Raw genomic sequence first — 27,107 nt, 5'->3', positions numbered from 1 at the left:
CCTGATCATGTGATGGGAACCTGTGGCTTACTGGCAAAAGCTGCACAGCTGTATTAAAAAGCAGTTTTACAATGGCTATCAGCTTGGTACTGGGAAAACTGATAAAGGCAGCTTTTCTCCCATCTCTACAACCCATCCACATTCATTAACATCAAAGTTCTGTAAGCCTCAGTACCAACTGTGTTGGTACTCATCTCACAGAGGATTTGCTTCTCTCCCCCTATGGGAAAGTTCTACATCCTTTAAATCATATTAAGCTGCTTCATGTGTAAAATAATTCTTAATAGTGTGTCATGAATTGAATTCAGTGTAGCTTTTTGAAAGATTCTCTTGGAGTTCAGCTTAAAAACTACTTTTCAGGACCTGAGAGCTGGTGGATGCAGTTGAGCACATTCCTGGAGAAGTTTCTGAGGTGCTCACAATTAGTGGATTCCACTGGATTCCTCAGTGCTGCAGTACTAATGTGTTGGGAGAGCAGAAACCACTTTAATAAGAAATCAAAGAGGTCTCTGTGTATCTCACACAAAGATACAGACCCACAGGAACAGCTTGATGAGGAGGAGATCTGGAGAACCTGGAGGCAGGAAGGCACATTGGGGGCTGGGTATTCCCTGACATGGGCTGGAGGGGGCCATCAGTCAGACATCCACAGCCTTTCCCTCATCCACTGAGCAGGTGTTGTGGTTTTGGCTGGGATAGAGTTAATTTCCCTCCTAGTAGCTGGTGCAGTGCTGTGTTTTGGATTTAGCATGAGAACAATGTTGATAACAGGGTAATGTTTTAGTTGTTGCTAAGTAGCGATTACTCTGAGTCAAGGACTTCTCAGTTTCCCATGCTCTGCCAGTGAGGAGGAGCACCAGAAGCCAGGAGAGGTGTTCTGAACTAGCCAGAGGGATATTCCATTCTATAGGATATCATGCTCAGTGTATAAATGGGGGGAGTTGGCCAGGAGGGGTGAATCACTGCTCAGGAACAGGCTGGGCATCAGCATTGTGCATCACTTGTTCTTCTCTGGTTTTATTCCTCTCTCTCTCTTTGTTATGTCCCTTTTAATTGTATTTATTAGTGTTAGCATTTCTGTTATATTTTGCTTTATTCAGTTGTCAAAGTGTTCTTATCTCAGCCAAAACCAGGGCAGCAGATTTGGGTTGAGCAGGACCTGCCTCTCACAAAGCTGTGCTGATCCTCAGGTTGTCCTTCATTCAGTAAATAACAGAGGTTTTCCTTATCCCTCCTTTTGCTGTCTTGTAGAGCAAATTGTAGGAGCATCCCTCCTGTCCCTGTGAGCTGCAGCAGCTCTGGACAATACCTGAGTTTTCAGAGAAACTGGAGCATTACTGAGAACATCTGTTTTTCTTTGCTTTGTCGCATATCCATGAAATAAATGCTGAGCAGTATTATTACTATTAACCTTTAGAAATGTTTTCCCTTCTTCCCCCAAATTCTCCAATCTGGTTGTTCTTTTTCATTTCCTGCTAGAAAGAATAGCTTTTAATAAAAACAAAAAACCCCAAACCAAAGAAATTCATTATTATTCCACAGATGTCTTCTGCCTGCGAGAGAAGGCGAGAATTTAAAGGGACAAAACTGTGGCTGGATTTTCTGTTAACCACTTGGTAAATCTCAGGCAGGCTGAGATAATGTGGCTGAGGCTGGAGGAAGCTGTGCTGGCCTGGCAGTGGGCACATGGAGATGGTGGAGCAGTGGATGTGGAAGAGCTCAGCCCAGACAGTTCCAAATTTGTTCTGAAATGATGAGATTTGAGGTGCTGATGGATAAGCATGAAGCATCCTGAGAACTCATGGAAGTTATGAGGTGTTCTGTTTTCTTAGAACCTCACCCTGCTGGAAGATGCTGTTCCCCAAGTCCAAGGAGTCCTGTTGCACTTGGAAATTTCTGTCTGTTCTCAATGTAGCCTTAAAATTCTCTGCAACCTTTCCTCCCTGTTCCTCATCCCTGGAAGTGTTCAAGGCTACACTGGGTGAAGTTCTGAGCACCCTGGGATAGTGGAAGGTGTCCCTGCCCATGGCAGGGGGTGGAATGAGAAGAGTTTTAAGTTCCTCTCCAACCAAACTCAGTCTGGGATTCTGTGATTCATTGGGCCAAATCACTGTTTGCAGATCCTTGTTGCAGTGAAACTCAACCTGTCCTCTGTCCCCACTTTTATTTTGCAGCTTTTTTTCTGCAGCAAGTCTTCCATAATTCATGTATTTGCTGTTTCTGAAGCAAGGTTTTTATGCAGAGGGGAGCTCTGGTTTGTGTAAAAACACATCCTGCACTTCCACAGACTTTTACCAGTGCCAAGGCCAACTCCCCTCGCTGGTGCAACTGCTGCTGGGCTCTTGGGTTGGATTTTGAGCTCAGGAATTCTTTGAATCTGAAAGCTGATCAAACCCACAACCTGTGCTAAAGCCCACTGAGCACAGGCTGTGTAGGTGATACCATTTATGCTTCTTCCCTTGTCTTGTTAGTATTTTTTTTCTTCTTTCCCACACATCTCTATCCCTTCTTTATCTCATCACACAGTGGCTTTCCTCCACTTCCTTATGAGTTCAGGGACTTTTTTTTTCCTTATCTCTGTGGCTTTTCCCTGTAGTCAGCACTCAGTGTGTTTTTTCTGGAGCTGGAAAGTCTGAAAGTCTAAGATATTAAGAGACTCTAATGAATGTAATCCCTGAGACTTTAGCTCTGTCGAGAGCAAATATGAAAGGCAGGTAAAACCTTAGATGGATTGAGAAGTTTGATAAATTAAAAGATAGCAGCAGGCACCTGAGTCCACTGCAGGGTGACACTGAAAACACCCAGAGCCAGTGCCTATCTTTGATCTTGGTGTTTGGGAAGAGCAATGGGTGTGAGGTCTTTTCCCTTGGCTTTTTCCCTGGGGTCTGTGCTCCAGAGCAGGGGTGGGGGCTGTTCTGTGCTCTCCAGCCCTGCCAGACCCACGGCTGAGTCACCCCTGGCCACCCTGTGGAGGAGGCTGAGAGGATTTCAGATCCCAGGTGATGAAAGCCTGGTGTGGGAAACCCATTGTGCCACCTCCTCCTCTCTGTTTTGCTGTTCCCTCTCCTCCTTTGGGTGGGGCTCTGTGTGGTTTGTTTCTGGTTTTTTTTCCCCCCTTCCCTGTGAATTCCTGTTTCTTTGCTGACATTTCCCACAACAGAAGTTTTGATTAATGCCGGCTGCACACCAGAGCTTCTGAAATTCATTGCTTTATTCCCTCACTGCAGATCAATAAATAGTAATGTTTTATTTCCAGTGCTTTGCCTTACATCACAGCAAAGTTCAGCGTTCCTCCTTGAGCACTGCTCTGTATTTAAGTTTGTGTTGCTTCAGCACATCAGGCTGCAGTTTATTTCTCTGGTACAGCCAGAGGCTGTGTGTTGTGCAATCTCCTTCCTGAGCAGCCCTGCTGACTGCAACCCCAGTGCAAGGGGCAGAAACAGGTCTGAAATGCTTCAAATTTCACTCCAGTGCAGTGGATCTAACAAAAGCCAGTTGAGCACTTCCTCAGGGATGTTTTTCCAGGCTGTAGAGTGCCTTTGGCAGTTCCTAGGGCCAACTGCTGTAAACATGTTGGAGTGAGTGAACAGAAGGTTTGGACCTAGTCTCAACCATAAAGTGAGGCCACCTTAAGGAGGGAATCAGACCTCACTCACAGCTGGCTCTCCTTCTCTTCCCTATCTGTTGGGAGGCACTTTCTGCTTTGGAAAGGCACAAAAAAGGGTATTTGTCATTCTTGACTCTTGCATCCCACTGGCATTGTTGGGGTCACTGTGGAGGGTGGCTCTGCAAAGGGAACCACAGGCACTTCACAAAATGAGAGCATGGATGAGTATTTTGAGTAGTTTCACAACACTGAGCACACAGGTACATTACTCATGTGCACTTCTACCTTTGTTCTACATAACAGTGAGACAAGCATAAAATGCCTCTGGTTCTTTTCATTGTTGATGGGTGTCTTTTCCTTGTTCAGCATCAGCAGTGTTGTGTCTAAGAGTCTTCCAGCCTGGTATCTTATTCACTGAAGAGTTTTAAATATGGATGTGTGTGTTAGACCTGGAAGTGGTCCCATGCAAAATGTAATGAAGCTGGGCTGCTCTGACCTCTGAGCTCCAAGGCGTTTGTTTTGGCTCCCTCACAGAAACCTGCAGTATACAAATTGGCACTTGTAAAAATGTTCAGATAAATCAAAAAATGGCACAGGGGGGGGAAAAGTTTCAAACTGTTTCTTTTGGGATCCTTCACCATGCTATTTTGGATGTGTGTTTTTGTGGCAGCAGGCAGTTTGTTGCTTGAAGAGAGCTGAAATATTCTAGGAAGTCAGGCTAGCTGGATTTAGATCTCAAGTGATGCCAAAACTAATATAGCCTGTAACTAAGTGAGAGTGACTTTGCACAGGGAATGTCAGTCACCCGCAGCTTTGTCTTACATTTTCATAGGAGCCTTTTAAAAAAGCAAAACACAAACAAAACCCCAGCAAACGTGGGAGCTGCTCCCATCCAGTGGAGCTGCAGTTTCTGTGCTCCTCATTCCCAGCCCAGGGAGGGTCTGCTGGGGCTGGATGGATGGATGGGGATGAGTTGTCAGAGCAGGGAATGGTGGTGGGAGCTGGGCTGGCCTGGAGTGCCCTCTCTTGGCTGCTGCACACCTCACCTTTTGGGAGGCACAAGGGAACAGCCAGCCTGGTTTATCCCTTTTATTTCCCAGCAGGATGGGCAGAGCTCAGCTGCACTGGTTCTGTCCCCAGTTTTGCTTCCTAAGCCCCTCTGAGTGTGGAATTTTGGTGCCCGTGGCAATGAAGCCACAGTAAAGTTGCAGCTCCAGCATTGGACGTTGGACTCAACTCCTGAGACTCTTAACTTTTTAGCAGAGCTCAGGTTTTTAAGAGATTTCACACTGCCCCCAGCCCAGGCATCCCAGAGGCAGCAACTGCAGTGGCCCCTGCCTGACTCTCCACTGCTAAACGAATCCAGAACAAATGAGGCTCTGAAAATAAGGGGAAAAATTTGACACCTGGACTCTGGGAAACATTTGTGGGTTTTGATGAGGAGCAGGGGGGAAGGGAAAACCTATGGTTCAGCATAGTTAAATATATGGTGTGCTAAGTATGAATAAATTGTGGTTATTTTAAACAAGTCCGTGGAATCCGTGGCTGGCTCGGGCACAAAGTGGGGGACAGCAGCTCCAGCACAGGAGTTCCTTGAAGGGTTACCTGGAGGCCACTGTCCTGGGCTGCTGCTGCATGGCAGGGGGCAGCTCTCAGCGTTTACACAAGTGGCAAATGTTCCAACAAGTAATTCTTCCCTTTGGAAGGAGCTTTGGAGTTAAGGGGGTTTGTCTCCTCGCCGCCCTGCTTTGCACTCCAGTGCTTTTCCTCATCGTTCATAAATGATTCATTGGTGTAAAGGAATCCTTCAGGAAAGGTAAAAGTTCCTCTTTAAAATGTGCCAGGGATCTTGGAGGTCTTCTCCAATCTTAGTGTTTGTGTGATTCCTGCTCATTTTAAACAGTTCACATGGCATTGTCCATTGAACACCTCTTGTGCTCTGATACAAAGCCATGTGATAATTTCTAGAAATACTGAAATTTTATCACTTCTGGGTTTGGGGAGAGAGTTGCAAACTCCATCCCAGTAAACTTCACTTTTAAAGTAGAGGCTGAAATCTGGTCCTGCCTGCTGGTGACTAAAAATCAGTATGAGCCAAGTAAAATGAGTCTAGAGCCTCAGGGTAGGTGTGCAGTCACACTGGTGCTCTTTAGTAACTTGGAATGGTTCTAGCTGGTCTGTTAATGTGGAAATCCCACATTTCAGTGGTCTGAAATCCCACTGTGGGAGTGAACTTGCCTTGTAACTATACTAACTATATACACTTCTGCACTTGGTATGGAAGGAAAGGGTCTGTTTTTCATCCTGCTGCAAGCACTGCTTTCTTTCAAGAGCAAGACAAAAACCCTCATGGCCCAGTTGCACTCAGCATTTAGAAAATGTGAATTTGGTGAATTTGCTGTCTTGTTTCAGCAGGTTGTTCTTCAGGGTGTGCTTGGGGTCGAGGGTAAATCATCAGGCAAGATTTCAAAAAAATCCCAGTGTTCCTTTGATAAGGAAAGCACAGCACAGTCCACCTTTGTGATAAAATATTAAATTTCAGTGAGAATATGGAAATATGATTACACCTTGCAGCTCAGTGTGTCTGTGCCTTCTTGGGCAGCTTTTGTTGCATTCCTTGTGGGAATCTCACTGTGATTCAGCCACTGGTGAGCCCTGAGGTTTAGAGCACTGCTGGTGCTGCTGCTGAGCTCTCACTGTGCAGCTCATCCTGCTCTTCTCTCCCTGTACAATAGCTCCCTCTGCTTGAAATCAGCAGTGGAATTGTTTCCTACTTGCCTGGACAGCAGTTTTTAACATAAGCCCTCTTTTTTAAGATTTCTGCTGCTCTTCATGAAGCAGTTCCAGTGCATGGCTTGTGGTTGTGTGTGTTGTGAAGCAGGGAAAATAACCACATTGTCCTCAAAACTTCTCTGCCTAGAGCTGTTTCTTTGCAGGAACTCTCTTCCTTTTGGAACACTTCTTTCAGCTAAATTCTCTTACCAAAACATGACGATTTATTGAGAAAAACTGTTTTTATTTCAGTGGTGAGTTGAAACAGGGCTGTTTCTCATCAGAAGTGTGGTAGTTAGGCCACTGACCATGTTAATGGTGAGATTCTCATGTCCTCTTAAAGTGGTTCTGATCCAGAACCCAAAAAAAGAACTGATTTAGATCAGATAGAGCAGGGATTTGAACCTGGTTCTCCCCCACCCTCAGCCAGCACTGTAATTACTGGGCCAGCCATTCACTCCCAGAATTTTGTCAGCTTATCTGCATGGGTGGTGGGGAATGCTGGGTTTGTTTTCTTCATTTTTTATCAATATAGCTAAGCCAGCAAAAGTCATATTATAAAAGCTGTTGTGTCAGCAAAGGTGTCATTTTGCTGAGAGAGCACTCACCCATTCAGGAAACCAGCAAAAACCTCCCTGGCCATGGCAAGATGAGCCCATGATAGGAAAACTTGCTGGTTTAGTTCTCCAGGAAAGCCTCCCTGGTGTGAACAGTGCCTTGCTGGCTGGGAAGGGGCTGACTGGGCTGGATCCTGGGTCTGCAGAGGTGTCCAGAAGGTTATTTCTAATTTGCAGTGGAGCAAACCCCCAGATTAAAATCAATTTAGAAGTCTGTGTTGGTTCCAGGGTCCTTGGGCTGGTTGGGGTTTGCTGGCAAGAACAAAGGGCAGCAATAACTTCAATTTTCTACATTCAGCACTTGAAGCAAAGCTCTTTTTTTTTTTTCCCTTCACATTTTGGAATCCCTTTGGATTCTTTTCTGAATTTGCTGGGCTTTGGCTCATACCTGAAAATCTGCAGAGGAGCTGCTGTTGGAAGCTCAGGGAATCCTTCCCCAGCACAGGAGCAGCAGGTTTGGGCACAGGAGGCAAACCCAGGGACCCTGCTGGGCTTGGCTGCCAGGACATGACACTCACAAGGAAACATCTTCTGTGCACTGCAGATAAATCATAAAATTATAAAATTGTACAAGAGCAGGATGGAGCAGTAGAACAGGAGAGAATTGTTGCTGATCTTTATTTACTTTAATCCAGCGTGGCTCTTCCTGCTGAACTCTAATTTCACTTCTCTAATTTCAGCCTTTTACAGATATTACAGGCATTGCCTCATGTGTTTGCACATACCTTAAAAAACATGTGCCCTTGGAAAGCAGTGTATAGTCACATAAAAATAAAGAGCTTAAAAAGCATTCCTGTTTTCAAATTAGCACTGAGGTGCTGTATTCATGGTGGTCTTTGTGATTTGAATTTTGCCCTTTTTTTAATCTGTCCCATGCCCCGAATAAGATGCAAGTCCTGAGGGAAAAATAGTCCATGATTGTGCATTTGGAGACCCAGTGCATGTAAGGAGCATTTCTGAACTTTATGAGCCCTTAGCAAGGGGGAGAAAGGCTAATTGAAATCTTAAAAAAACTAATGAGGAAACAAAAACATTTTTAAAAAATTACAACCCCATACATTTGTTTTATATATCTTTCTGCCAGTATATAATAATTTATAATTTTATTGGATTGAGAATAATTTTTTAGGCATGATAGAAATGGTAGAGGACACAAAGCAAAGGTTAATATGGATAAAAGATTAAGTGAAGTGGATATCTTAGCATCAGTTTACAATGTGTATAATATTTTGTACTTGACAGTCTCTGTACCCACCACTACAGGAATAATTTTAGTTCCTCTTCTGTTGTCTCCTGTTCCCTGTTAAGGTACAGAAAATGTCTCATCTAAGTTGTCATGTGGAATTGACAAAGCAGAAATGCTGCAGCAACACAGCACACATCAACTGCTCTTTCTTCAGTATTTGGGGGCTTCATTTGGGCTTAATATTTTGAATTAAATTTCTAGCACTGCAGTGGTTTCTTTGCCATGATTTCTGCTGCTCTGAAGCCCTTGGGTGGTTATTTTCTGTGACATTAGCACGTCCCAGGCTGGATGGAGGCTGGTGGAATGCTGCCAGTGTTGTTGTTCTATTTGCAGGTTGGCCTGGCTGTGTCTGTGTGTGTGAGGAGAGGGCAGGCAGGGTACTGGTCACCTTTCAGATCTAAACATTTCTTAATGGATTAGGCAAGTGATGGAATATCTTCCCTTTTGCACACTGTTTTTTGGCAGTGTTAGCAGACTGGTTTTTTTGAACGTCTCAGCATTCCCGTAGCACCAGAGGATGAACGTGCTCGAGTGCTCTTTGCACACTCCAAACTGACACCATCTGAAGGTCTTCATTTGGAGGTGTTTTTGTTTATATTTCCCCCAGGATCCCTTGGACCCAGCAGGCACAGCCATTGTGATCAGCTCCCTGGTGGCAGGTGGAGTGGCCGAGCGCGGGGGGCAGATTTTGCCAGGTGACCGTTTGGTGTTTGTCAATGAGAAGCACTTGGACACTGCCACCTTGGCAGAGGCAGTGGAAGTGCTGAAATCTGTGCCCCCAGGTACAGTTTCCCTTGGAATCTGCAAGCCTTTGGTGGTAAGAACTCATTTTAACTGGTTTTTTTTTGTTGTTTCATCCCACGGCGTGCGTAGATGGGGTGGTTGTGTTTGTGGGGAGGATTCAGAACAGGTTATGTGAGATTTGGGAAACTACTGAGCTGCTCTGCCTTGAGAGGGCCAAAAGTTCTGGCAGATGGGCAGAGCTCAGTGTCCAACTGGTCTGACTGGAAAACCAGCATCCTCAAGTTCCTCCTTGGAGAACATCCACATGGAGCTGGGAGATGTGCACTGTGCACAGGTGTAACGTGGTTCTGCACTTCAGCAACCCAGTTAAATCCAGTGTGCTGGAGCCCATTTCTCTCTGGGACACTGCTGAGTGCTTGCCTGAGCTCCACTGGCATCAAAGAATCCTACTCTGTTTGAAGTCAAGACTGTACATTCAAGCAGAATTTCCCTTTTCTGGAATCAGGGCTGTGGAACCCAGTTAATAGACAGTGCTTGTAATTCAAAGTGGTAGAGGAGTTGTGAAATAGGAGTGTAGGAAAGCTGTTAAATATATTATTTTCTTTTCTAAAAATTGGTATTTGATTGTTCATATCCTTGTATTTGTCTTTTCTTCCTACACATCTCTTTAGGTTCTAGTGACTCTGAACCAATATCTTCAAAGAATAAAAGCTGTTGACTTCATCTTCTCCATTTTTGACTTTCCATTTTTATAATTCTTTTCTAATGGCTGGTTCTCCTTCTCCCTTTTAATTTATTGAAAGGTGTGGGAATTTTTTTTTGTTGCTGTTTTTTTCCTGGCTCATTGTTTGGATTACCTTTTTTAGGGAGAAGGCAGAGAGGAGGAGAACATGCACAGTGTGGATTCCAGCAGCATCAAAAGCAGCCCTGGGTCTCCAGAACCAGTAGATAACACCAATTTCTCAGTAATACTTGAAGCACCACAGGTATTTGGTTACTTTTTATGGTTTATATACAGACAGGAAATGATGTTTTAAAGTAAAAAATACAGTATGTTTTTCAGATAAGACTGAAAGTATTGGATTCCCTCTGAAAAAGCCTCTAACAGCAAACTGTGCCAAGTGCATTGGGAGCACTTACCAATGCAGCTCCCAGACTACCTTATCAAATTTATTATGTCATTAAAATACCTTGGGTTACCTTGGATATGAAATAGGAATGCTGTGTTGTTATTATAATCAGAAGTGGTGGGCTCAGCTTTGCACAGGAAGTGAAGAATGGAAGCAGAATGCTTTTAATTATCGTGAAGCAAAACAAAAAAGTAGTTTAGAGTATAAGGCACTCTTGAAATACTTTCTTCTTCATAGCCCTCTAATGTTCTCTAGAGTGATTTCTTTACTCTTGCCTCGACTCTCCTCTTCCCTACTATCTGAGAAATAATTCTGTTTATTGTGGGAGGATGTGGCATTAAAGATAGTGAGAAACTCAGATACCAGGGTAATAGGCAATAATATTGCATTCCTCACCAGTGCAGAGCTAGAGAGATGTGGATACCTTTTAACTTTCATCTGTTCTCAAGTGCTTTGCAAAATTCATGCTGGTAAATGTGTTCTTTTTATACCAGAAAATACAATACACAAAGGATCATCCAGAACTGCAACACAGGAAGAAAAATAAATTCCAAATTTTCGTGTAGCTGAACATGTGTACCTGTCTCTGGATGCAAACCTATTTTTAATGCTGAAGGGTAGATTAGAAGCCCAAAAAGGAGAAATATTATGGAGTAGATGTGGTTATACATATGTGAAGAAATTGGCCTGGATGATAATAAATGATATTTACTGGTTTTCACAATGTAAAATGGCATTTGTTTTTTTCCAGGGGCATGGGAAGGGTTGCAGAGAATTTGTTGTCTGCCAGCTCAGATTGTTTTTTTACTTCCTAAATAAAACCAATGTCATTAAGTATTTTTAAAGAAAATATTTTATCTTAAGCTGGGAGGATGGATCCATTTGGACAAAACACCCACAGAGGAATTTACTCACATTTTGTTTTACCCATGTGTGACAGCTTTGGTGGTAGCTCAAATTCCCATCCATTTATTATCTTACCTGCTCACACAGATAGCCAGGAGTGGTGTGTGCTGGTGGCTCCCACCCTGAGGCACTGGCAACCAGAACTTCAACCCCAAAGTGATGGAATTGGAGGATTTTATTTATTTGCTGGACTCCAGGGTGGTGTTTGCAGCACTCCCTGTGCTGTTGGTGGTGTCTGGTGCTGCAGTGCAGCATCCAGGGAGGATGCAGAGCAAACTGCAGGGTCAGGGACACAAACCCTGTGTGTTCTGAGCAGGGACACCTGATTTATGTGCCCTGGGCTGGGGGAAGTGTTGGAAGAACAGTGCTGCAGAGTGAGGGGGAGTGGAGTGAAGATGGAGAGAATTAGGATCTCTTCAGACTGGGTGTTTTTTGAGATCAAGGTACATGGATCAAATGGATTAAAGGGACATTTAATGCTGGTTAAATTATTAAAATGGGCTGATTTCTGCTCTCGTGCCAGCTATTGGCTGCATTCCTTCTGCTCCTGCCTCTCTCTTGTTTTCTCTCCTGCCTCTCACTTGAATTATACAAACATCTTGGCAGTGTCTGGGGGCTTTCCTTCTGTATTTGTACAAATGTAACAACACAGGATCTGACACCCAAGGTCAGAAATGGTGCAGTGCCCTGGGGAGTCTGGGAAGGGGCAGGAAGCAGAAACAAAAACATTCTGAGGAAGGAGCCCTGAATCTGCCCATTGCTTCTGGAGTCTGGGGGCTCAGGGTGTTGCAGTTGGGGTTGGGGGTTCTTTGGGTCACAGAGACTGGTGGCCTGAAGAAAAGAGGGGGAGAACTCTCAGTGTGTGTCAAAATTTTGGGATAAATAAAATCCCAGCTGCCTGTGCAGACTCACAGTGAGCCAGTGAATAGCACCCCATTCCATCTGGGAGAAACAGGAGTTGCTGGAAGCTGGGGAAGCACGTGACAAATCCCAGGAAAAGAACTGTTGAGTGAGATCTTTCAGAGTGGGTTTTAATACCTCTGCCCTCAGTTTTGTTGTTTGTTTTTTTGGTTTGTTGCTCTGTGGTTTGAGTTCAGTGGAAAGGTGAGCACTGCTCTCCTTAAAACAGGAAGGTAATGAACAGTCATTTATATCCTTTTTTTGGAGGTATGTGTGTCATCCATCCCCTCTGCCCCAGGTTAAAAGCTGGATGGAATATCCAGGGTGGGGACAAGCAAGTTTGCTTTTATTTGGGGTTTTTTTGGGGGGGGTTTAAGTTGCTGACACAGTTGCATGAGCAAACTCTCAGGCTGTTTATTTAGCTGATATCATTTTAAGAAATGTTCATGCATTCATAAAGCAACAGCAGATATATCTGAAGCACAGAGATACTTTAATGAGATTTATATGTACTTTTTCCTGTGGTTGTTTTAGTATTAATTAATAATTTCATTCCCTAACTTCAGTCCAGATTGGTTTTTCCAAATGGCTGCAGCAGTATCTTAGCTGAAATATAAATGTCTTTATATTGAAAAAAAAAAAAAATTGCACTGTCTACTTTCTGTGTTAAAAGTCCTAACTCAGAGAGTCTATTTTCTTTTAGAAAATGCAAAAGGTAGAAGACTTTCACTTCAAAAATCAGGATGTACTTTTAACATGGGCAAGAAATAAAGCAGAGTTTTAAAAGAGTGGGGAGGTGTAAAATGTGTATTCCTTTAATGATCTTTGCAGGGTTTCAGAGATGAGGTGCCTTTCAAAGAAGAGCTCGTTGATGAGCCCCATTTGGACTTGGGAAGGTCATTCCAGCTTTCTCAGAAGGATGATGAGTATGGGAAGGAGTCCTGGGAGATGTGTGAGTTCCTGAAACCTGGAGCAGAGGAGGTGGAGGAGGAACGGGAAATGTTGGTGGATGAGGAGTATGAGGAGGACCCAGATTTCCTGAAGTGTGATGAAGCTTCAGGTGGAGAGAAGGCAGCTTCAGACAGGAGCCTGGACACAGAGCCATGGGCAAAGCAACTGGAGGCTGCTGAAACACAAGATTTAAGACCCAGTGCTAGCCTAAGTCCCAAAGAGTCCCTGGAATATCCATTCAGTAAAGATCAAATGGTAAGAAATGCTGTGCTCAGGAAAACTAAACCCTCAGGACTCTCTCTACTGTTTTCATTACTAGAATTTAACTAATTTATTTACTTGTGTACCTCTAGCAGACACCAGTCTATGCTTTTGTACATTTTGGAAGGTTTTTAGGTAACCTATTGTCTGTATATTTACCTCCTGGAATGACATATTGGTTGGTGTATTTACAGGCATCTTGAATTTGTCTTTTTACCCAAAAACTTGTGGGTTTGTTTTTTTGGAAGCTGTGCTGATATGTGGCATGTCAGTAACAGCAGAATGTCACTTCATGGGTTTGATAGTCTTCAGTGAAAGAAACTCCCTCTTTTCCTCATTTTTTAAAGCCCAAATTAGTTCCTTCAGCCAGATTATCTAGTTGAGTAAAAAATGATATGGTGGAAGGAATTGTGGCAAGGGCAGTGGTGGATAAAGGAGTAAGGAAAGACAGGTTTGGGTAAATTGCAAAACTCTTTATTTGTACATCTTTCTCGAGTACTGAGAATTATTTTTTCCTTCTGATTCTTTGTTCATCCCATTGCCAAACAAAAAATTGATATTATCAGCCTCCCATGCACCAGCTTCTGAGGTGTGTGTGCTTTTATATGAAAAAAAAAAATGGAGTGGAAAAGGATTCGACATCACAGCCACAGAGAATTTCAGACTTTGTGTATAAACAGAAAAAATGAAGTTTCTACTGACAGTTTTATACCAGAGTGCACAATATTAAATTTATATGTTTGTTACTTACAAAAAACAAATGAGCAACAGTAAAGAAAATTTTGTCTGAATTAGAGGCGAGGAGAAAGATTGCTTTATATTTCAATTGCATATAGCATTTCTCATGCCTCTTCTTAATTCAGTGCATAAATGAGCAGTTAGTATTTAAATGAGCAGTTAGTATTTCATAGTTACCTGAATAAATATGAATGTAGCTGAGGAAATGTGTATGTTTGTTGTAAAAATTAATGTTCCTGTCAAATATCCCTGTGTAAGTTAATACCATTGCTTTCTAACTTTAATTACTTCTTTTCTCCTCTGTGAAGTGTGAAGAGAATGCTGCTGTAAGATCACAATTTTCTGGAACCACAGCACACAGCAACTACCAAAAGGACATATTTGACACTGAAATTACACAGTCAGAAGTGAAAACTGAGATGGATTTAGGTTTGTGAGAAGGTTTCTCTTTATCTCATAAATTCGTATTTACAAATCTAATTTTTTTTTTTGCCAAAACACAAATACTTTCAAATGAGAAAATACTCAATTCAAGAGTTCTGCAGGCTCAAGACAGCCTGGCATTAAATGGGTTTCAGCTTTATAATCTTGCTTCCCCCTCCAAATCTGGCCAGTGAGAAATAAATACAGAAATACAGTGACAGGCTCTGGAGGTGACTTTGGCTCAACCAGAAATCTGGTAGATAATTGCCCCATATCTTGGGTTTTTGATCTGTGCTCAGGAGCAAAGTTTCTCCTTGTCAGATGGCCACAGATGGATGGTTAGGATTTAGCAGATTGATCAGAGAAATAAATTTATCAACCTGCCTGAAGTGGCAGTTCCTGCTTGGGAGGAAGGGGCTCCAAGCCCTGTCCATCCTGCCCTTGGACACATTTGGAGCCTGGTGGGATAAAGGGTTTAATTCCAAGGGTGAAATAATTGGTGGGTGCCTGGACAGAGGAAGCACAAGTTCACATCTCCCTCCTTTTTTTTCTTCAGGGACAAAGTTTCAGAGTGACTCTGAAGGACCTGAGCTTGCTGTTGATTCAGAAGCAATTGGAAAGGAAGCACTAAAGGAGGAGAATTATGTGCTTCCCAAGAGCCAGGGATCTGGGAGAGCAACCACCTTATCTCAGCCTAGAACAGCATCAAGCAGGTAAGGAGGAAGATTTCAGGTTTTGAAAGACATCAGTTTAATTATCTCAGCTGTCCTCTTGCTTTCCTGAGCTGAATCATGATGTGGGGAATGCTCAGATAGACACAGAGGGCCAGGTCTGTAGCTTTCACAGGAGATGGAATTTGGCTTAAAACCTTAAAACTTCCCATGTTTCCTCCCCTGAGCATTGGGACAGAAATGTGCAAGTGGCTCTGCCACCTCTCCACAGTGAGGAGGATCTCTCCTCCTGGTTTTCCTTTCCCTTTGTTCTTCCTTTTGGGAAGAGCAGTTCAGCCAGGGCTCTACAGGAAACTTTAATCCTGCCAGTGGTGCTGAGCTGGCACTGGGTGTGGATATTTGCCTTACCTGTCCCAGTCTTTCCCCACTTTGGGGTCAGTGGATACTGGAGGTTATGAGTTGATTCCAATCCTCAGGACTTCCCTAATTTCATCTGAAATCTTCTCTCAGAGGGAAAGCAGCTCAGCAGTAAGGTGAGAGGATTATTCTGTAGGGTTCAATGGAACACACAGGATCTGTTCTCTCACTTGGATCATGATCTGCTTACTGGTTTTGGCATGTTTATATCCCTCTCCAAGCATCACAGCATATTTATCAGAAAGTAAATGTTAATTGCTTAAATAGTCATTTTGAATGAGTAAATGCAGTGCAGATTTGTGTATCACAGAGCAGCTTATAAATTTGGTCTGCCCATCATGTTTATTTCTGGAGCATTCTTTAAGTACATTTAAACCTAAATACAAAAATTCCTGTCTGGTCTGTTGACTCTGTACATTTGCTTTAAACTGGGCAGTGTGAGAAGGTGTTGCTGTCTTGCTGCCAGATACAAAATATGTGAGGAATTGTGACCTGGCATGGGTGATGCCTCTTTTATTTTTTTATTTTTCCCCTCTTCTCTGTCCCAAATTAGTGAATTACCTGAGAGAGAAGAAGGAGAAGGAGAAGAAACTCCAAACTTCAGCCACTGGGGACCACCACGGACGTATGTTCATATTATTATTCACATTATTCCTTCCCATGTACCTTATGTTTTGTTTTTTTTTAACCACATTAGTTCTTGTTGGGGGGGTTTTTTTTCTCTCCTCCTCTGCCAATAACTTTAGGGTACCTGTGTACCTTGGGCTTTCCTGAAGACAGGGAATTTTTAACAGATGTTCAGCAGAATTCTGCTTTCTATTTATACAGCTGACTTGGGAAAGCTTGGCTGGTTTAGGTTGTGGATGACCTACAAGTTCTTGCTCATTTAATAACTATTAGGTGTGAACAATGCACATAGTGCTGTGCTGTCTCCCTTTCCACAGGTTCCCTGCTAAACCCCTGTGGCAGGATTCCAAATTGCCAAGCCAACTTTTTAGCCACATCCTTGTTGTATTGTTAACATTTTTAGGTGAATTGTTTTTATGGTCCCAAGTAAATTATGATCAGAAAGTTCCTGCTTGAGCTGATGAATATGCACTGAAGTCAGTGTTCAGAAAGTTGTATGAAATACTTCATTGTTTGTCTAACGTGCCACTTGCAGGGCTTCCCATTCCCAGACAATTTGTCAGGCTGAAAGAGGATGAGTGTTTACTTGAAGATCTGACTTTGTCTGAAATAAAAGCCTCTGCCCAGTGGGCATGGATTGGCAGCAGAATTTTGCTCTTTTTGTGGGGTGAGATCTGCACAGGGTGAAAACTCTGTTGAGAGCATTCTCAGTCTTCTGCCTTTACCTCTTTCCTCTGTTAAATCTTCCTGAAAGACCAGGAGCTTTAGTTTATTTAAGCCTTTGCATTTGTAATTTAAAGAAAAAACTGTTTGAAGTTCTTGAAATTCACCACTTTTTTTTTTTTTTTTTTTTTTTTTTTCAGTGTTGAGATCTTCAGAGACCCTCACGTGTCTCTTGGAATCAGCATTGTTGGTGGACAAACTGTCATAAAGCGCCTGAAGAATGGAGAAGAACTTAAAGGGATCTTTATCAAACAAGTTTTGGAAGACAGCCCAGCAGGAAGAACAAGGGCTTTAAAAACTGGAGATAAAATACTTGAGGTAAATGGAGATAAACCTGTCTTTTTAGTCTAAGAAATAAGAATTGACTCAAACAGCTTTGGGTGGAGAGAGGAACAAAATGCTGCCACCACTTCATGAAGTATTGGCAGCGCTGTGTTTTGAAAACCAAAGGAAACCTCTGGTGGTGTTTCTTTTTTTAAGGTCTGACTATGGAGCTCTTTTAACATTCTCCTCTCTATTTAAGAAAAGATGTGTCCTGGTGTCGGAGGGGGAAGTGAAAAAATGGCAGTGTCCTCCTCCCATACAAATGAGGAATAAATTCTAACATATCTATAAGCATAAATTTAATATATACAAGGACACAGACTGTTCATACTGAATTATGGGCTGTTATTTTGTGTGTGTGGATTTAGAGTAGTTAACTGATAACCACTGTTTGGGATAAATCCCTGATTCTGGCTGGTGCTGTGGGGGAAAATGTCATTCCCACCTCTCACCTCTGGTTGATTTTTTTTTACTCATTTTTCTCCAAGTTTATACTTGAGAATCTGGGGTGCCAAGCTGATAATGCTGTTCAGGTGTAGTTTACAAACAGGTAAAACCTGAAGGAGTTAGATCTAACATTATGTAACACTCTGACCATCTTATTGCTTATGTTTTTATCTAGAAGAATTGTTTTGGGCAACAAATGGCCATCTTTTAACTATGAATACCAAGTAATACACTTTTCTTTAAACCATCATCGAAGCATACTTTACAAATAATTACTCTTGACTGTTTTTGATGCCTTCCTCAGATACACTAATCTCCTGCAAGTGTGTGTGATGCCTTGTAATAACTCTGTACCTAATAAAAATAAACATTGTTTGTCAGGTTTCTGGGGTGGACCTACGGAATGCCACCCACGAGGAAGCAGTAGAAGCCATCAAGAATGCAGGAAATCCTGTGGTGTTTCTAGTCCAGGGCTTGGCTAATGTACCAAAAGTAAGTTTATTTCTATTTTTATTCCAAATTTTTAAAATGCATAACGTGCATCTTATTTTAAAGTTAGCTAAATTCCTTTCAGCCAGTCCTGTCAATTTTTGTGTCCAAGGATGGATCCTTTTCAGTCAGTTACAGACCAATTGATTGATTGATTGATTGATGACTTCTCTGCCTGATTGGAAACCTCATTTATCTGATTTCCATGGAGTAGATATAAATCTGTTGACTTGGTGTTAATTCAACACTCTCACCTGTGTAGTAAGAGTCTGGCCCTATGCATTTTATTTTTCCATATTTCATAATCTAGAAATAAACTCTGTTATCCAGAGAAGCAAAGTTGTAATTAAAATTAGTCAGATTCACACCAGCAGCTCCTTGTGGAACATCTCACCAGAGGGACCTGAAGTAGTTACCTGGAGCAAGTTAATTTACATTTTTAAACATCTCCTCATCTTTGAGGCCAAGGCAAGAAACTTTTTAAAGCCTTAGCAAGAGCAGGCATGCAATTCTACCTGTCTAATGTACACATAGAAACTCCAAACTTTTGATGTAAGAATGTAATCCAGTAAATCCAGTGAAAGAATGTAATTTATAGACTGCACTGCTGTAACTTTCTACATGGGGCAAAATGCAGGGTGCACTGGGGAGCTTTGTTGTTGTCAGGAACTGATTTTGGATGTTTGTTTTGCTGCTATAATGCTCTAATGTGGGTCATGTACTCTGGTTTTCAGGTGGTTTCTCCTGCCCAACCTAAGGGAATCAGAGTCAGCAAAGATCAGGATGCAAACAAAGAAAATAAGAGTGATAAGGTATTTATTCCATTCAGTGCTGCACCCAGGTTTTACTGAATCAAATGGTATAATAGCATGTATTCTAACTCTATGATAAGCTTCCTCTGAAGTCTGAAATTAAATTTGAAGTGTTTTGTTGAAATATCTTTGATTCCATGACTTTTTGCCAAATTCCTGCCAAATATTCTGACATTTATTCTGTGGGTGTCTGCTGGGTGCTGAAACCCTGTACTTAGCACAGCTCCTCTCTGTCATCTCTCTGAAGTACCTGGTTTGCTCCATGTGGAGGCAAATTGATTCCCTTTGTTCAGCAGAAACAGAGAAATGGCACCATGTACACAAATAATATCCTCAGTGTGAGGCTGCCTGAAATCCAGTGGAATCAGGTTATGGGATGATGAAATCCACAGAGTCTCCTGCATTTCCCACAGCTGTGTATATTGAGGAAATGACCGAGGGATCTGTGGCTGCTCAGCTAATTGTGAGGCTGTTACTGCACAGTGACTTCCAAATAACTTCACAGCAGCTTTAAAAGAGAAAAACTCTGTTTGGTAGAAAACAGGGAATTGGTGTTAATAAGGGGATAAGGTAAAAATGTTAATTTTTCATTTTCAGCTGTATCAGTCTCAGGGCCTTGGTGTTTTCCTGTGGGATTTGCCCTGACTGAGGAGTGTAGTTCAGCTACTTTGAGGGTGTGAGAGCAGCAGGAGCAGAGACAGAATTAATGCAGACAATAAGTTTTGCCTGGTGCAGTTTAACTACAAATGGGATGAAGTTTCCATTTGATCCTACTCAGCACTCTGGTGTTTGTTGGGTACTTGAGAAGACCCTTTTACCTCCAAAAGTTTTTGTAAATCTCCTTTCAGATCCTGTCGGGGACAGGAGCAGCGAGGCTCAGTTATCAGAAAAGGTGTTGAAGACATGCTTTCATGCCAGAGGATAATACTTCCAGTGAAGCACTTACAATCCCCTTTTCTTGTGTCTTTTTTTATCTATATTTCTAATCTCAAGAGCTCTCATCCTCTGGCAACGTGCTGCCTTTAATCTGCAGCACTCCGTGCCTCGCGTTCCGAGGTTAAAGAGGGAGCCTAATCTTTTTCAGACCTTTTTCATCTATTGCTGCTGTAAACTGGTGGGTGGAATATAGAAGAGCTCCAGTGCATAAATACATAGCTCCTTTTTGGCTTTGAACATGGGCTCACAAAGCAGTCTCACTGCACTTCAGAGTTGGAAAGAGTTGCTATTAGTGGATTATTAGTCCACATCCCTATGGGGAACCAGTGATATTTCTAGTCCAGTCTTCAGAGAGTCACAAAAGAGTTTGGTTTGAAAGCAGCCACATCCTGCTGGAAAATCTACCTTTTCCTGTATCTTTTCAAATGCTGAAGGTTTTTCTCTGGTTTGTTGGCATTTATGCTCCTCTATTGATCTGTTTGTTTCAAAATGAGTGCTTTAATTCATATAACACCACTTAAAACAGCAGTGGACAAACCAGATGTCGACATGATTTTGCTGGTGGGCTGTGTGAACTGTACTTTTGCCTCTGTGTTGATACAAAAATGTGGTGGCACAATTTTCTCATCTGGCTTTTCAGTGGGACAGGAGAGATAAGAGATATTTGTTCCTCTGAGCCATAGAAAACTGCTGGGTAAGCCTGGGTGCCTCTTGTAATTTCACACAGATTTTCTAACAAACGTTTAAGGTCTTAAAAAGCCAAAGGGTCAACATTTAGACTGTAAGTTATGACTAAATTACAGGGATAATAAAGTGACTCATTTGTCATAGGCAGCTGAGAGTGAGGCAGATTTTCCATCTTTACCTGCTCAGCAAAGTAGAACCCAAGTCCTCCCTTGCTCCTGGGATCATCTGGATTTTGCACAGTTCTGTCTGTGTTGGCTTCAAGAAAAAATTGGGAGGCACCTTTAAGTGTGTTAATCCTTTTGGAAAACAGCTGTTGTGCTTCCAAGTGCTCTGACTCCACGCTTTTGCTACTGGTGGATTGAATTAATTCCATTTATTATTGTGCTCTGCGTTCAGTGCAGTGCTTTCCTGTTATGTTTTTTAAATGGATGAGATGGCAGATATCTTTACCTCTCAAAATTTTCCACATATTGCAGCTCACTACTTGCACCATTCTATACAAATTCAACTTCAGGAATTTAAAAATCAATACACAAGTTCAGCTTTCATTGCTCACAGTGGAAAAAAAAAAAAAAAAACAAACAACAAAACAAAACATTATCCTGTGCTTGATGTGTTTGGGTATTGTGTCATATTTCCCAGGCACAGAAGGAATGAATTACAGGAATTCTGGGTGCTCTAATGGCATCTCCTCCCTGGTGTTCCCTCTCTAAAGTGCATCCTGCAATCAGCAGTGGGCTTGCAGGGGATGCATGGCTTAGTGGTGAGACCAAGGCAGGACCCAGTTCCTTGGAGCTTAAAACCAAGTGCTGAGCTGAGCCAGTGCCTCCTGCAGCTCAGAGCTGCTCTGTATTCCTGCCATGCGCCGCTATATGCATCATTATAGGAGCTGCCTGTATTTATGTGAGGTAATAGAATTTTACTGGCAGATATAATTCAAAATCTTTATTAAATCTGCGCCAAAATAGGCATGGACTGTGATGTTTAAATATTCATGTATGGACTAAGAGGATTGAGTTGTTATTTTATGTTTTTTAAGAATTGATGTTTATCAGCACCAGACAGTTTTGTTATGGGGGCTTATAAGAAACAGTGTATAATTTAATGTTTGTTTTTAACCCTTGGTTAATTTTCACACTTTGATGTTTATGACAATACAAAGTATTTTATCAACGAGTAAATGTGCATGCACAATTATGTTTTAGTTTCTTTTTCTTGGTGTTCAGTGTCACTCCTTGCTCTGCTTTCTTGCACAAAAAGCCTTTGCTGCAGAATTTAGCATTGTAATTAAGTGCTGTGTTTGTGCACATTCGGTGCAACAGACAATGGGATTTTTTTTTTTTCATGTGCTCACAGATTACAAAATATGTAACTCTTTGTCTTTGAATCCATCAGAGAAAATATGGGGCTCCACCTCCCATGAAGCTTCCACCTCCTTACAGAGCACTTGAAAGCCATCACTCAGAGGAGGCTGCTGTGGATGAAGAGGAGGATGAGGATGCTTGTGCAGAGGGTGAGTAATGCTCCAATCATTGCATCAGATCACATTTGTGGGACACAATCAGGTGCTGATAAACCTTCTTGCCTTTTATTGCCTGTGGGAAGTGGTGCTCAGTGTGGCCACAGCATCAATCCTCAGCCTGGTTTGTAACTTAGATGCTGCTTCTCCCCAGCCAGGCTCCCAGAGCTCAGCCCTTCTGAGGACATACAGGAAGGGCTGAGTTTATTTTCAGTACCAGAATATCTCAGCTGTGTCTGGAGGAGTTGCTTGTGCAGAGATGTCAGCAGGACTGGAGATATTTTGTTTTATTGCTCTAATTTCAGTGGTAGTCAGGCAGTTGTAGGTTGAGAACCACTGGTGCAAAAAAACAGAGAACTTGGAGTTGATCCCAGGCAATGCTATTCAAGCAAGATGGGATCCTTTAAAAAGAAAAATCTGCTGATTTGTTGTTTCGGTGCTCTGCTGAAGAAAGGATCCCCTGGTTTTGTGGCACTCTGTGATTGTCCCATTTTGGGTTTGGCAGTGGTTTGTGGTGATGCTCACTCTGGAAGAGCAGGGACCCAAGGAGCAGGAAGCAATGCAAGTGCAGAGCTCCTGGCAGCATGATTTAAATTCCAGCTGCTTTTGAATCACAACTTTGGTTAATTACAACTGTGGTTAAATGGAATATTACCATCCATAGCTTATCTTGCAGTTAAATATTTAGGAATACTGAGCTTGCAATTAGGAGTCCTAAATCACTTTATACAATTAGTTGCCTTTTATTTTTGATATCTTTATGCTCTTTGTACCAAATCAGCATAAGGTGAAATGGGGCCTTGGCCAGCCTGGTCTAATGGAAAGTGCTTGTGCTCGTGGCAGGAGGTGAAATGAGGTGATTTTTAATGTCCCATCCATACCTGTAACATTCTGTGATTCTCTGTGGGCTTTTGTTGGGGTTTAGTTTGTATTTTTTTTTGCTACAGTGATTTTTCTCATCATCTTGAGCTCTCAAACCAACTCCATAAAGCTCCAATTGTAACAAACTCATTCCAGCTTGTTATTGAAGTTCTAATTCCCATCCAAGGATAGGTGTGATAAGTAGGCTGACACCTGAGTTATCTAATTAGGATATGCCTCAATCCAAGTGCTTGCTGGGCCTAAGTTAATACTTTGCACAGAAGTAATTCCTTATTCATGGGCTTGGTCATTTTTTAGCTCTCCTGCCATCCCTAATGATATTGCTGGCTGAGCCTGGAAGCTGAAAAGGTAAAGCTGCTGCTGATATTAAATTCATCAATCCTACCAGACTTGGCAGCAGCACACAGATCTGTTCAAGGGGAATCTCCTGTCTTCCCTTTTTACAGACTGAAGTTGAATGTTTTGCTGTAGCCATCTTTTCCATGAATCTTGGGAAAGAGAGATGTATTCTTCCTCACCTTATTTTGTTCCTTTAAAAATAAGAACTGGCCAAGGAAGCTTAAACTAAGTTTGTGCCTCAGCCCTTGCAGTAAAAAGCAAGTTAGAAATGATCCAACTGTACTTAATGACATTGAGCATCTTGGCAGCTGTGGAATGGGCTTTTACAGAGTTCCTGTTCTGTGATCACTTGAAAAAAAAAAAAAGTTTTCTCTGCAAATTCCAGTACAGTGTTGTTTCTGTGAACTACTTGATGCTCCTAACTTCTGTCCTGGTTCTTGAGCACCTTTCCCAGAAATCCCAACCCAGACAAGAACTTGTCTTTCTTAACTGCCCATTTTTATCTTCATATTTCTCTGTTCCTTACCCACTTATCCAGTTAATTCTACTGGGTTTGGAACCTTAACTAAAAATATACCAACAGGTGAGCTGGATTTATTGTCTTCCTTATTTAGAAGACAAGGTATCCAAAAGGAAAATGTGGTGTCAGCCCAGGTAAATTCACATCACAACCTCTCCTTTATTTGCTTCCTGTAGTTCTCAATCTCTGTCATAGCATGGAAAGCTAGAGGGCATTTTGAGGTGGGACAGCTGTTAAATCTGTCCTCTTGTTTTGTTCCTGATGGATTTTACTTTATTTTTTAGCATTCTTATTAACACAGCTGCAGTGTCAGGGACCTGTTCATCAATTTCTTTCAAGCTCCAGAAATACTTTATTTGCTCCTCTTGACATTTTGTGTCCTTGCTTATCACTTCTTTCAGCCCTCCCTCTCATCTTTTGTCTCCACATCCTCCATCATTCCCCAGACTGAAAAAGAAGAGCATTGTTAGTCTTCCTGCCATATTTGAGAATTTTTCTTTCCTTTCTGTCCCATCCATATTGCCTCAGAGTCTCCATATTTTGTATGTTTTCCCCTTTAAGTGTGTGGATTTTGGTGTTGATTTAATTTCCCCTAAAATATAAACCCACTTGCCTTTTGGCAATGCTCCCTTTTATTTCTGCTTTGCCACTGCTGAAACTGTAGCTCTCATTTCTGACCTGTTGGAACAAGCAGACATTTCTTATACATTATTTCTCTTTTCTTTCCAAAGGTTGGTTTGGATCCAAGGAGGGCAAATCCTTGTTGGGGTAGAATTGTGAGGTAGTTTTTGGTTTAGAGAATGTCCTCCACGTTTCTGTGGTTTAAGAAGTTTAAAGTTCCAGGTGTTTTGTTGTTTGGTTTGGTTTTTTTTTTTCCAAATATGACTCTTGCATCCAAGACCCTCTAGTTTCAGACCTGCTTCTCCTTTGTTTCATGCCTCCAACATAATTTCCCAAGTTCTTAGATGGCTTTTCCTAGACTTTGAAGGCAAGTTGAAAGTTGCATTTCCTCTTGTTTTAATTCTCTTCTAGTGACTCTGCCAAATCTTTATCTGTACCAGCTCTGACCCTGTGTGTGGGTTTTGTTTTCCCTTTGCTTTGAGGCTGCTGCTGTTTCCAGGCTTTCAGTTTCTGCATGGAAACTTTGCACAACTTGCAGCGTGTCCATCCTGCAGCAAAAGGAGCTTTCAAAATACTTCATCCTCCAGACCTGAAATGTTACAACACAGGTTTGGAGTCCTCCCTTCCCACACTTGCCTGTTGCAGAGTTTTGGACTTCCCAGATCTGAAAAAACTAGGCTGTGAATGGGAATTTATTTTATTTTTTTAATTTTTTTTTTTTTTTTTTAAATCCAGACAAGTAAAAGGAGGGGAGAGCACACAAAGGAGCTGTTTGTGCTTGTGAGCAGCTGTGCTGCAGGCACAGTAGGCACTGGTGTGTTTTCCTGGAGCAGGGGTGGCTGGAGGTGTGCTCCAAGAAGCTGCTAATGGGCTAATTGCCATAACCAGGGGTTGGTAGTAAAAGAGAAGCAGAGGAAATGCATGGGCAGTGCAGTTTGCAATGGAATTTTTTGTGAGGTTTTCCTTGGGGGAATTCCTGGCTGTGCAATCTGGATATGCTCTCATGACAGAGTTGAAGAAAACATAAACTAGATAGGAAGGAGCAGAAAAATCATTCTAGAAAAAAATGAAAAGACAACTGCTGAAAGAACTTGAAATCCTTAGTTTCAATTGCTGTTATCTTTTTAGTGGAATCTTTTGTCAGTTAGTTGACTGAGATCGATCTGGTTGGTTTCAAATCAGTCTAAAAAAATAAAAATAGATGGTAATAAAAAATTTGTGGAAGGTGGCTTGGATAATGGACTAAGCTACTGCTGTGCTCCGACTTCCTGTCTGCAAGGATATTTAACTGTATCTAATAAGGGGATAATAATGCCCCCTTCCTCTTATTTTGTCTCTAGATAATGTGGAAATCAATGAAGCTGTGAGAAAGCATAATGATTTATCTTCCTGAGATGCTTTTTTGAGGAACAGTGGTTTCTCTGCTCAAGCAAGAGATTTTAAAACTTCTGTGGTATTTTACCTTTGCATTCTTGACTCAGAGGATGGGGAGGCCCTGGCATGGAGAAATTGTGAATTCCCCATCTCTGGAAGTGCCCAAAGCCAGGCTGGATGAGCTTTAAGGTCCCTTCCAACCCAAACTATTCCAGGGTTCTGTGATTGCCCATTGTGATAAATCTGTGGGTGCAGGAGGGTTGGGTTGGGGTTGGGCAGCTCTTAACCACTCCTGAGGTTTTTAGCAACCTCCAGGTGCCAGGGATGTCTGGATCATTATATTTTATCAAATAGAAAATATAAATTTTATATTTATTAAAAATAAAAGATGGAAAAAAAGGAATGGAGTTCAGTTCAGGCTTTGGGGAAGGTAGGGTCAGGCTCATGGGGTGGGCAGAATCAGGATCTCTGGACATGTCTGCACTGCTGTGGGCAAGGATGGCAACATGATGATCAGCATTTTGGGAAAATGCCAGGATTATTAACAAATTACTAAATAAAAGCCAACCCACTCACTGTTTGGAGTCTGGTTGATGCAAAGTTATGCTGAAACAAAGGAAAAGCAATCTTAACTTTTGCTTTTTGTTTTGGGGGGGATCACCTGGAGATGTTGATCTCCAGTGGAGGCAGCTCCTGCAGCCAAGCACTGCCTCTCCAATAGATGTCACTGCAATCAACAGCAAACAGAGATGATGCTCAGAGGGGAAGATGCAGCTTGGAAAAAGGCTTCAAGCTTAATGAAAATAAAATATTGCAGAAGTAGTAATTGCAAGATTTAATGTTAAATATAGTACCAAGTGTGTTTAATACGGTGGATTTCCTTAGATCAGGAAAGAGCCAGGATTAGACAAATAGAGCAGAGACTTTCATTTCTCAGCTGTGTTAATCTCTGTTTAATGTGACTCTGTGCTGCTAATCTTCTTTTCCCATTCTTGTTCTGACCCATAATTAGCTCAAATGCTTGGGGTTTGTAACCAGCCCTAACATCAGACCCAGATTGTGCTGGGCTGAGCCACAGAGCTGCTGTGCCCCACTGGGATGGGTGAGGGAGGTGGAGTCACTCTGAGCTTGTGGGTTCGTGTGGGGTTTTGTTTTTGGGCTGCTTTCTTCACTCCCTTTGTGAATCACACACACAGTTATCATCTGATGAAGTATTGCAAGAGGAAATTACATTTTTGATGAAGTAATAGTAAAATTGCAGCTGGGACTTCTTGTGGTTTTTTTACTGTGTGCTTGACATAATGCACTGAACAGATGGCTGTGTGTGTGCTGTGAGACATATTCTAAAGGAAGGACAATGAACTTTAAAAATGAACAAATTAATGATATTAACGAAATAACCGAGTATTTTGAGTTGTTTTAAA

At 42.0% G+C, this 27,107-nt stretch overlaps 1 protein-coding gene across 2 annotated transcripts in view; it reads left to right on the top strand.

The window, feature by feature from the left end:
- The window catches only part of PATJ (PATJ crumbs cell polarity complex component), a 128,054-nt gene that overhangs the window by 32,440 nt on the left and 68,507 nt on the right, over window positions 1-27,107 (top strand). For both annotated transcript variants that reach the window (XM_079313976.1, XM_079313975.1), the window contains exons 16-25: window positions 8,850-9,059; window positions 9,853-9,972; window positions 12,754-13,128; window positions 14,181-14,301; window positions 14,852-15,008; window positions 15,937-16,008; window positions 16,874-17,051; window positions 17,886-17,996; window positions 18,728-18,805; window positions 21,824-21,941. In XM_079313976.1, coding sequence (XP_079170102.1) covers window positions 8,850-9,059; window positions 9,853-9,972; window positions 12,754-13,128; window positions 14,181-14,301; window positions 14,852-15,008; window positions 15,937-16,008; window positions 16,874-17,051; window positions 17,886-17,996; window positions 18,728-18,805; window positions 21,824-21,941 — 1,540 coding nt within the window. The remainder of the gene's footprint in view (window positions 1-8,849; window positions 9,060-9,852; window positions 9,973-12,753; window positions 13,129-14,180; window positions 14,302-14,851; window positions 15,009-15,936; window positions 16,009-16,873; window positions 17,052-17,885; window positions 17,997-18,727; window positions 18,806-21,823; window positions 21,942-27,107) is intronic.

The sequence above is a fragment of the Erithacus rubecula genome (genome assembly GCF_903797595.1).
Source record: "Erithacus rubecula genome assembly, chromosome: 10".
NCBI lineage: Eukaryota > Metazoa > Chordata > Aves > Passeriformes > Muscicapidae > Erithacus > Erithacus rubecula.
The sequence above is the reverse complement of the archived record's forward strand: the minus strand, read 5'-3'. Positions and strand labels throughout refer to the sequence as shown.